Source organism: Coregonus lavaretus (assembly GCF_964263955.1).
Source record: "Coregonus lavaretus genome assembly, chromosome: 18".
NCBI classification, from domain to species: Eukaryota; Metazoa; Chordata; class Actinopteri; order Salmoniformes; family Salmonidae; genus Coregonus; species Coregonus lavaretus.
In genome coordinates, this window is record NC_140005.1 from 17,106,601 (window position 1) to 17,118,706 (window position 12,106).

General features: G+C 42.0%; 1 protein-coding gene across 1 annotated transcript in view; it reads left to right on the plus strand.

The window, feature by feature from the left end:
• The first annotated feature begins 4,556 nt into the window (after positions 1–4,556).
• The window catches only part of LOC311145335 (rho guanine nucleotide exchange factor 10-like), a 70,850-nt gene continuing 63,300 nt past the window's right edge, over positions 4,557–12,106 (plus strand). Inside the window, exon 1 of the mRNA XM_084181565.1 lies at positions 4,557–4,679. Coding sequence (XP_084037691.1) covers positions 4,616–4,679 — 64 coding nt within the window. The 5' untranslated portion in view covers positions 4,557–4,615. The remainder of the gene's footprint in view (positions 4,680–12,106) is intronic.

A 12,106-nucleotide genomic window follows, 5' to 3' on the forward strand; every position in this document is an offset into this window, starting at 1 on the left:
TCCCCAAATGGGCACATTTATAGGCCTACATTTATAAGCCTACATTTATAGGCCTACATTTATAGGCCTACATTTATAAGCCTACATTTGCACGCAGGCCAGGTAGCCTAGGTCTACTTGCGGAATCAGGTATGCGTCCTTACTCAACATTGACAGGAGCGCTCCAAACAAAACACAATTAATAAATTGACAACTCGTAAATAGAATGAAATAAACCAAAACGTATTTCTCACAAGTGTAGCCTAGGTTGTGCGCTCTGCAAACAACGTGTCCATTACAGTAAAAGACTGTAATAATAATATTTGTATTTATTTAATTATGGTAACCAAACAAACCTTGTAGATGACAAATGATGGGAATTAAGGGTAAATGTACTACTGGTGATATTGGTGTGCCATCCCCACGGCCTCCGCAATGGATTAGTCCACTGAGACAGGATGTGCCATAACATTTAATTTTTGTTGTTGAAACTGCTCAACAATAATTTTTTAGGTCGACCAACTGCCTATCGACCAAACAATCGACCAGTCGACTAAATGGGGTCAGCCCTATCTGGTTTATCAGGTCCCAGGCTCCCATTATTATTTATTTACAAGTTCATTACAATTAGCTTTTTGCTTGTACCTGATAGAGCAGATCTAGTCTCACATGCGGAACTAAGCCATCTGGCGCGAGAGACATATTGGGAGGGAGACTAGAGCAGACCCAGAAGTTCTGACTGAACGCACATTTGACCGCCCCAGGATGGTCCATTTACTTTGTGCTGTTATAATTTATGCTAGCAGTTCCCCCTCATAGCAAATAACTGGCTAAACAATTCAAGCAATGTTCGCAAGGCTTATGAGCCTGTGGAGGCGGAGCTGCTGCTGCTGCTGGCAGTCTCTGAGGGGCAGAGTAGAGAGTAACTGATCAGCTTGTTTTACACTATGTGTACAGGTAATTGTGTATTTTCTTTGACCAATCAGAAGTGGAGTGCTGCCCCTAACGCCCTAATGGGTGGGCCGCCGCTGGCTCAGCTGCCTGCCTGCCTGCCTGCCACCAAGACCTACTTTAAAGGAATGTTTGGAGGCATCCAATAGGCCTGATGCTGTGTACTAAGCCTAGGGTGCTTACAGACAGACAAGCAGTGAGTGGTTGTATGTATATGAGAGGACTCCCCCCTTCCCCAGGGAACACGGACTAGATGCCACTAGAGGCCAGGCATGATGTCATTTGGCCGAGGTGCGTCTCGTTTCCGCCCAGCAACTAAAAGAGCTGGGAAGAATAATTCTAGGAGTCAACGGGAGGTAAATGGAGGAATCTCCAGACTTTTTAAAAAGCTGTAATGTCATTATGAGAAAGGCTGTCTGTCTGGACTTAAGTCTGTTGAGTCCTACATTTTAAGGATTTCTGTAAAAATGAGACAATAGGTTTCATTTAAACGTCACGTTAATCAAATAGAAGACATGGGCCATCAGAATAACCATATTAAAGGTATTAATTTGGGAAATGTTTAATGCCAGAAAGGGATGTATTTATCTTTCTGCTTGAGGAAGCCCAGAGGATGAGAGCACACCTGATTGCTGCATTTTGTCTTTACCCCCTCCCTCCCTGCCTCCCTTCCTTCCTCGGTCACAGCTCATACAGTACTCCTGAGGATAGCAATGATGAATCGTTTTATTAGCCAAATTAAGGGTGTATCCCATTCTTTTAGGATTTTTATACGTGTCTAGATCTGTCCAGTTAATCACGTCTAGTTCTTAACTTAGGCCAGTTATATTTTGTCTCCAGGACAAAGATATTCTACCTGACTGTACTCTCTGACATACAGTACAGAAGAAAACGCTGGTCTTGTGGTGTTCACATCCACTGTACTGTACTGCCCTGACCCCGTGCTGCTCTGTACTCTGGGTGGAGACAAACAGAGGAGCTGACATTATTCATAGACAAAACAAGCTTTGAGTCGCTTGTAAATGGTTTAACTTTTGGCTCTTGTTGGCATCAGTGGAATGGAGCAGTATTATTCACAGATTATTTTATTGTACTGTAAGCTTGTTTTATTATGGTGTGAATTGAATTTGAGAGCAGAAGATCTGTAACAGTATGGAACTCACTAGAACTCTACAACGAGACCTCTTATTTTATGGAATGACATCACTGCTATTTCGCCCACCCTTGAGGGGAGACTGACAGACTAGTTGTATTTGATAGAAGTAGGCTAATGCAGGACTTGTTGACCCACTTCAACCTAAACTTGAAGTTTATTTTGTTTGATCTTCCATGTGTCCATTATCTATTTGTCAGACAGTGGAAGAATACACTGTCTCTCTGGTCTCATGTCTGTGCATGTCAGTGAGTTTCCTGCCTTAGCATGCATGTGACATTTCCCACCAGATGTAAAATAAGCCCGCTGTTGTTAACCCCACCCTCACTTTGACCCCTGACCCCATATGCCTCTGCAAACCTGTCACTCTACCCTGTATCTGTCAGCAAATATTATGCCTTTTACAGGCTAAAAAGTATTGATCTGTAATGTGTACATGTGAACAGTACTGTACATGCAGAAGTTTATTAGAAAATAATGTTACGCTAGCCTAGAATAAGCAAACTATATTTCATACATTCTACTGAACATCAGATAACAGCTGTTTGCAATGAATAATTGTAGCTGTTATTTACATTGAGTCATTTCCAGCTCTCATCAACAAAAACAGAGTCTAATTGACAACTGGATTATTTGTAAACTAAATGGGCCTAGTTATTCTGTGAGGAAAACTGGCTTTAAAACAATGAAAACAACTGCTAAATTTGGACAGCTGTTATCAGATGTTAATTAGAGTTGAACCTTGTAGCCGTTAACCCTGGGTTATTGCATGAGTGATCAGAGGGTGTTAAAGGTACGGTAGTAGATTATTGACTATCACTATTTGAATCAACAGGTGACCAGCTGCTTGAGAGCAGCATGGAAGCCTGAATCTAAGCCTGCTTTGAATCCTAAAGGAAGGGATGTTGAACACTCACGCAAACACACACACACACACACACACACACACACACACACACACACACACACACACACACACACACACACTGGTAATGATGACCTCCCAGGGTTTTCTGTCTCCATTCGTTTTCAATCTTCCCTGCAACCTGCCCAGTCTGAAACTGCGAGGAGTAACGTCGTAACCTACAGTGGCTTGCGAAAGTATTCGCCCCCCCCCCCCCCCCCCCCTTGGCATTTTTCCTATTTTGTTGCCTTACAACCTGGAATTTAAAATTGATTTTGGGGGGATTTGTATCATTTGATTTACACAACATGGTGTCAATGGTGTCCTTTAGTAGTGGTTGCTTTGCAGCAATTCGACCATGAAGGACTGATTCACACAGTCTCATCTGAACAGTTGATGTTGAGATGTGTCTGTTACTTGAACTCTGTGAAGCATTTATTTGGGCTGCAATTTCTGAGGCTGGTAACTCTAATGAACCTATCTTCTGCAGCAGAGGTAACTCTGGGTCTTCCATTCCTGTGGCGGTCCTCATGAGAGCCAGTTTCATCATAGCACTTGATGGTTTTTGCACCTGCACTTGAAGAAACTTTAAAAGTTATTTAAATGTTCCATATTGACTGACCTTCATGTCTTAAAGTAACGATGGACTGTCGTTTCTCTTTGCTTATATGGACTTAGTCTTTTACCAAATAGGGCTATCTTCTGTATACCCCCCTACCTTGTCACAACACAACTGATTGGCTCAAACGCGTTAAGAAGGAAAGAAATTCCACAAATTAACTTTTAAGAAGGAACACCTGTTATTTGAAATGCATTCCAGGTGACTACCTCATGAAGCTGGTTGAGAGAATGCCAAGAGTGTGCAAAGCTGTCATCAAGGCAAAGGGTGGCTATTTGAAGAATCTCAAATATAAAATATATTTTGATTTGTTTAACACTTTTTTGGTTACTACATGATTCCATATGTTTTTTTTCATAGTTTTGATGTCTTCACTATTATTCTACAATGTAAAAAAATAGTAAAAATAAAGAAAAACCCTTGAATGAGTAGGTGTGTCCAAACTTTTGACTGGTAGTATAGATTGAATGGTTGTAAAGATGGGGAGAGGTCTGTCCTTAATAAAGTTATGCTCTGCTTTTTTGACACCACACTCCAAAAAGCAAGTCCTGTAGGCTCTAGTTTAGTCTTACCTTGTCCGGTCATGTGTTCGAGTGCTGTAAGGAAAGACATATAGTGAGCAATATGTTTGGAACATCAAATCGCATTATCGAATCTCAATACATATAGAATGAAGAGAATTGTGAGAATCGCAATACATATCGTATCGGCACCGAAGTATCGTGATAATATCGGATCATGAGGTCCCTGGCAATTCTAAGCCCTAACTTATACCATGTGACCTTACCAGGCAAAACTCTAGTTAGGCTAAAACTTGGTCATGATGCCCGGAATACCTCTGGACCAGGTGATGCTTAGGAACATTCTTCTATGCTTAGCTAATTGAATAAGTGTACAGTATATCATAGCGTGCCACCTCTGACATTCCTCCATGTGTGTGTTTCCTCCAGGGCTATGTGTGAGTGTAGAGGACCACCACCACCACCACCAGGCTGCTGAGTGAACCTGTATGCCCAGAGAAACAGCACCCAGTATGGACATCGTGGAAGACTTCCCTCCCCCGCCTCCTGAAAGTAAGTAACGCCAACATCCTCCTCTCCTCCCCTCTTTCTCGCTCTCTCTCTGACTCAATCTCTCCCAGCTCTTGTAAATCCCCCCACAGCCAATGAGAACACATGCTCTGTTTATTGTTTTCCATTCTGAGATGAGTGTGAGGCGCTACTTGGTGATGTCATTATGTCATGTCCGTTGGTGGATTTAGCTTGTCGTCCTGAGATGTTATCAGACAGTGACCGTCTCTACTTGTCCCTTTGTTACTCCCAGTGCAGTATGTGTATTATTGTTAATGTTTTTGAGTAGTCAGCTAATGTTGCTCAAACTAACAGGTCTTAAAGGCTGTTTTGGCTGATGATGATGGGGATCTATGTATAATTTTTCCGCTAGTCCTGTTGATGGTAACAGGTTTGAAAGGTCTGTTTCAGCTGACACATTGATGGTCAGTTTAGCTCCCAGAGGGCCTTTTCATGATGGGCAGAGCATGTAAACAACACATTCCTCTCCTCTGGAGCTCGTGGGCCATGGAACGAAGGAGTGAGGAGGAGGAGGACGAGGACAAGGAAGAGGAGGAGAAATGTGCCACAACTGCGAAGGGCAGACAATGTGCCTCAGTATCCAAGCCCTGGTTGAATATTGCAGCATCAGGCACACACACACACAAACGCACCGCAGGGAATGGAGCAGGCCAGAGAAATGCCTAGTCTCCAGCTGGGCAGCCACTTGCCTTGTTGCCATGGCGATGCTGGAGCACATTGTAAGCCAGTGACTCATTGAGCGGAGCAGTGTGGCGGAGCGGAGAGGAGGCACGGGAACAGAATCCATATTGTGGTTATGAATTGACAATGGGCGTTCGGGACAGGCCTAGTTCTCTCTCTGTCTGTGTGTGTGTGTGTGGTGTGTCTCTGTGTTTGTGTGTCTGTGTCTCTGTGTGTGTGCTAGCTAGAGAGAGTATTGGGCAGACTGCAGGCACGCACATTCTCACAGCACCAACCATCCATGGCTTCATCATTTACACTCGATCGTGACCAAATTATGGAATGGGCAATTGAAACGAATAATCTGTTCAAGCTTTTATACGAACCCTGTTACATCACATCCAGCTCTGCTTTACTTGGCCCAGCCTGTGCGTCAGAGAGTGGAGACGCACAATAATGAATATTCATCCCATGGCTCAGCAGTGAAACAGCCCTCCAGGCAGTGGCTAGCTGTGCCTTATCTTTCTAACTGGTCCAACACAGCTATTCATTATCACAGGTGGGAACAGCAGATAACACCTATTTCCAGGTTTTCCCTCCTAATGTTCTGCTCTAGCGCATTCATAGTTTAGTTCGGGGTGTACATAGAGGTCAGAGGTCACAGTTAAACCCAATAGCATAGTCACAGACCATTGTCATAACTCCAGACTAGAACACTTCCTGTCAACCCCTTAGGGAGTCATGATGGGTATTTAGACTAAAGGGCTCACAGTGCTGTAGAGCTTCAAAGCCTTTTGGGTCTCTGAGTGGTTGGTCTGTGTATCAGAAAGACCGTGGGTAAGGACATATTTAGGCCTGAGGGGTTAGTAACTTATGAGTGATGTGGTTGATGGTTAGTGGGCTTAACCTGTAGCCTTACTTACCCTTGTGTATTTATATTAGACAGTGTTGTTTCTAGTAATGGCTGTCTAAATGTCAGCTTAGAGTTTACTCAATCAAACAGGAAGTACTTAGCCAGGACAGGAAATTGAATTTATGTGAATGGGGGTCAAAAGGAAAAAGGTGTCCGTCTATACTGAGAAATCTTAGTAGGAAATCTTCTCATATAGAAATCCAAAGGGGGATAGGAATTGTTACCTCTGGTTTGGTCATTCCGGAAATTGGTCCAGAACTTGGGAGAGAAAAGGGAATTTTCCTTAGTTTCTTAGCAGGAACAGTCAGGATATGAGAGTTTACCTTGGTTAACCTAGTCGTGGGGAAACTTGAATCCTGAGTAGTGTTTGTACTGGGACTGAGTGGCGTGAGGAATCTGTGGTATGTTTAGGAGCAGAGGTGTGCCAGTTTCTGTTAGAAACGTCCGCCCGGGCCAGGGAGGTAAAGTAGCAGTCTCAGATGGGGTTGTGACCTCCTAAACTGGAGCTCCCGCCTCCCATAGGGAAACTGTGGTATAGGAATCTGGATCCAATAGGAAGTCCATGTACTTGGACTCCTGTAGAGAGAAGGGGATGTTTGAATGGGCTGAATACAGAGCATTCCTTTAATCTATTCCACTGATGAATTCTGGCTGTGTCACCTTCTGTGAACCCTTTGCCAGCATTCCAGTAGGGATTCTAATGTTATGGCTTTTTATCTTTCTTTAGGCTACATACTTTCCTCTCCTTTTTACACCCCTCTCTCTTTATCTGGCCTATTTCACCTCCTTTATTCAGTATGTCAGTTCCTCACTCCCCTCCGCTGTCAGAAAGTACCAGAGATGTGCTCTCACAATGCCTTTCGAGATTTGATTTGACAGGTCTTTTCCTACGCCTTACACAATTGTGTCAGTCGGTGTCCTCAATCTGTCACACGTACAGCTGAACAAACACCCTGTTACTAAACCAACACACCACCCTCCCAAAGGAACCTCCATATAGCAGTGAAAAGAACAATAAACTGGAGAGCGAGATCAGGTTGCCTCTAACCCAATACCTCTGAATGAGGTCTATGGTAGGACATTTACATTCCATATGCATCCTCAGCACAGTTTAGGTCAGAGAGAGAAAGCCACCTCACATAGTGTTTTATGGACCATGCTTCACCCACATTCTATTGTAGCTGAGTCAGAACCTAGTCATACAGGGATGCCTGGGCCTCCTCTGGAACACTAGTGCTACATCTCAATAGTATCAAGTGGCTTTCTTTCCTCATCTCTATTCCTTCATCAACATTGATCTGAAATTAGATAAGGAAGGAAAGCCAGTTTGGATTATTGAGATGCAGCCCAGGATTCATGGGAAACACAGTTGTTTTCCTGGTCATTGGGGGTGTGACAAAACTGTTTCCTGTTTGCCTAATTGCATCGTGTGGATGATGTTAAAAATATTTGTTGGTCTGATGTGATTAATAAGGAGCATCCAGACGCTGCATTTTATGCATTTATGAAATTGCTTCTTCAGATTATTGATAAACTTGCACCTGTTAAGAAACTGACTGTTAGAACTGTTAAGGCTCCATGGATTGATGAGGAATTGAAAAACTGTCTGGTTGAAAGAGATGGGGCAAAAGGAGTGGCTAATAAATCTGGCTGCACATCTGACTGGATGACTTAATGCAAATTGAAAATTATGTGACTAAACCTAACAAAAAGAAGAAGAAACTGTATTATGAAGCCAAGATCAATGATATAAAGAATGATGGGAAAAAACTTTGGAGTACTTTAAATGAAATGATGGGCAGAAAGACAAATTAAATCAGATGGCTTATTCATCGCAAAACCATTTGATGTTGCCAGTTTTTTAATGATTACTTAATTGGCAAAGTGGGCACATTTTAGGCAGGAAATGCCAACAATGAACAGTGAGCCATCATACTCATGCATAGAAAAACAAATAATGAAAGAAAGCATTGTAAGTTTGAATTTTGTAAAGTTAGTGTGGGTGAGGTGGAAAGATTATTGTTATCGATCAATAATGACAAACCTCCTGGCATTGACAACTTAGATGGAAAGCTACTGAGGATGGTAGCTGACTCTATAGCCACTCCTATCTGTCATATCTTTAATCTGAGCCTAGAGGAAAGTCTTTGTCCTCAGGCCTGGAGGGAAGCCAAAGTCATTCCGCTACCCAAGAGTGGTAAAGTGGCCTTTACTGGTTCTAGCAGAAGACCTATCAGCTTGATGCCAGCTCTTAGCAAACTGTTGGAAATGTATTTTGACCAAATACAATGATATTTCTCTGTAAACAAATTAACAACATACTTTCATGCTTATAGAGAAGGGCACTCAACATGTACTGGACTGACACAAATGACTGATGATTGGTTGAAAGAAATTGACAGTAAGAATATTGTGGGAGGTGTACTGTTAGATCTCAGTGCAGCCTTTGGATATTATTGACCATAACCTGTTGTTGAGAACTTGTGTTAAGGCCTTTCAACCTCTGCCATATCATGGATCCAGAGCTATCTATCTAATAGAACTCAGAGGGCTTTCTTTAATGGAAGCTTCTCTAATGTCAAACATGTAAAGTGTGGTGTACCACAGGGCAGCTGTCTATGCCCTCGACTCTCTTCTATTTTTACCAATGACCTGCCACTGGGATTAAACAAAGCATGTGTGTCCATGTATGCTGATGATTCAACCATATATGCATCAACAACCACAGCTAATGAAGTCACTGAAACCTTTAACAAAGAGTTGCAGTCTGTTATGGAATGGGTGGCCAGTAATAAACTGGTCCTGAACATCTCTAAAACTAAGAGCATTGTATTTGGTACAAATCATTCCCTAAGTTCTAGACAGCTGGATCTGGTAATGAATGGTGTGGCTGTTGAACAAGTTGAGGAGACTAAATTACTTGGTGTTACCTTAGATTGTAAACTGTCATGGTCGAAACATATAAATTAAATGCTTTTTTGACACCACACTCCACAAAGCAAGTCCTGCAGACTCTAGTTTTATCTTATCTTTGTTGTCCAGTCATATGGTCAAGTGCTGCAAAGAAAGACCTAGTTAAGCTGCAGCTGGACCAGAACAGAGCTGCACGTCTTGCTCTTCAGTGTAATCAGAGGGCTAATATAAATACTATGCATGCCAGTCTCTCTTGGCTAAGAGTTGAGGAAAGACTGACTGCACAGTTTGAAAGATATGGCAAATAGTATTCAAACCGGATGGACATCAGAAATAGATGGGAGAGGTTGAGGGGAGAGGAAGGACAGGAGTAAAAACAAACAAAATATAACTATTGTAAAATGGACCGTGTCCATAAAATGTATAAAGTATGTATAAGCTGGAAGTAGAGGCCTAAGCGTTGTTCTTCACTAGTTTATAATAATAATAATATAATATGCCATTTAGCAGACTCTTTTATCCAAAGCGACTTACAGTCATGCGTGCATACATTTATGTGTATGGGTGGTACCGGGGATCGAACCCACTACCCTGGCGTTACAAGCGCCGTGCTCTACCAGCTGAGCTACAGAGGACCACAGTTTACTCCAATTAGGGGAGGGGTGGTAGGGTTAGAAAGTAATAAAGGAAAATATATTTGAAAAAAAAGATATGTATGTATGCATGTGTATATGTACAGTTGAAGTCGGAAGTTTACATACACTTAGGTTGGAGTCATTAAAACCAGTTTTTCAACCACTCCACAAATTTCTTGTTAACAAACTATAGTTTTGGCAAGTCGGTTAGCACATCTACTTTGTGCATGACACAAGTAATTTTTCCAACAATTGTTTACAGCCAGATTATTTCACTTATAATTCTCTGTATCACAATTCCAGTGGGTCAGAAGTTTACATACACTAAGTTGACTGTGCCTTTAAACAGCTTGGAAAATTCCAGAAAATGATGTCATGGCTTTAGAAGCTTCTGATAGGCTAATTGACATCATTTGAGTCAATGGGAGGTGTACCTGTGGATGTATTTCAAGGCCTACCTTCAAACTCAGTGCCTCTTTGCTTGACATCATGGGAAAATGATAAGAAATCAGCCAAGACCGCAGAAAACAAATTGTAGACCTCCACAAGTCTGGTTCATACTTGGGAGCAATTTCCAAACGCCTGAAGGTACCACGTTCATCTGTACAAACAATAGTACGCAAGTATAAACACCATGGGACCACGCAGCCGCCATACCGCTCAGGAAGGAGACGTGTTCTGTCTCCTAGAGATGAACATACTTTGGTGCGAAAAGTGCAAATCAATCCCAGAACAACAGCAAAGGACCTTGTGAAGATGCTGGAGGAAACACGTACAAAATTATCTATATCCACAGTAGTAAAACAAGTCCTATATCGACATAACCTGAAAGGCCGCTCAGCAAGGAAGAAGCCACTGCTCCAAAACCGCCATAAAAAAGCCAGACTACGGTTTGCAACTGCACATGGGGAAAAATATCATACTTTTTGGAGAAATGTACTCTGGTCTGATGAAACAAAAATAGAACTGTTTGGCCATAATGACCATCGTTATGTTTAGAGGAAAAAGGGGGTTGCTTGCAAGCCGAAGAACACCATCCCAACCGTGAAGCACGGGGGTGGCAGCATCATGCTGTGGGGGTGCTTTGCTGCAGGAGGGACTGGTGCACTTAACAAAATAGATGGAATCATGAGGAAGGAAATGTATGTGGATATATTGAAGCAACATCTCTAGACATCAGTCAGGAAGTTAAAGCTTGGTCGCAAATAGGTCTTCCAAATGGACAATGACCCCAAGCATACTTCCAAAGTTGTGGCAAAATGGCTTAAGGACAACAAAGTCAAGGTATTGGAGTGGCCGTCACAAAGCCCTGACCTCAATCCTATAGAACATTTGTGGGCAGAACTGAAAAAGCGTGTGCGAGCAAGGAGGCCTACAAACCTGACTCAGTTACACCAGCTCTGTCAGGAGGAATGGGCCAAAATTCACCCAACTTATTGTGGGAAGCTTGTGGAAGGCTACCCGAACGTTTGACCCAAGTTAACCAATTTAAAGGCAATGCTACCAAATACTAATGGAGTGTATGTAAACTTCTGACCCACTGGGAATGTGATGAAAGAAATAAAAGCTGAAATAAATCATTCTCTCTACTATTATTCTGACATTTCACATTCTTAAAATAAAGTGGTGATCCTAACTGACCTAAGACAGGGAATCTTTACTAGGATTAAATGTCAGGAATTGTGAAAAACTGAGTTTAAATGTATTTGGCAAATGTGTATGTAAACTTCTGACTTCAACTATGTATTTATATGTGTGTATGTACAGTACCAGTCAAAAGTTTGGACACACCTATTCATTCGAGGGTTTTTCTTTATTTTTACTATTTACTAAATTCATGTAGTAACCAAAAAAGTGTTAAACAAATCAAAATATATTTTATATTTGAGATTCTTCAAATAGCCATCCTTTGTCTTGATGACCGCTTTGCACACTCTTGGCATTCTCTCAACCAGCTTCATGAGGTAGTCACCTGGAATGCATTTCAATTAACAGGTGTGCCTTCTTAAATGTTAATTTGTGGAATTTCTTTCCTTCTTAATGCGTTTGAGCCAGTCAGTTATGTTGTGACAAGGTAGGGGGGGTATACAGAAGATAGCCCTATTTGGTAAAAGACCAAGTCCATATTATGGCAAGAACAGCTCAACTAAGCAAAGAGAAATGACAGTCCATCATTACTTTAAGACATGAAGGTCAGTCAATACGGAAAATATCAAGAACTTTTAAAGTTTCTTCAAGTGCTGTCGCAAAAAACATCAAGCTCTCACTGGAAAGGAAGACCCAGAGTT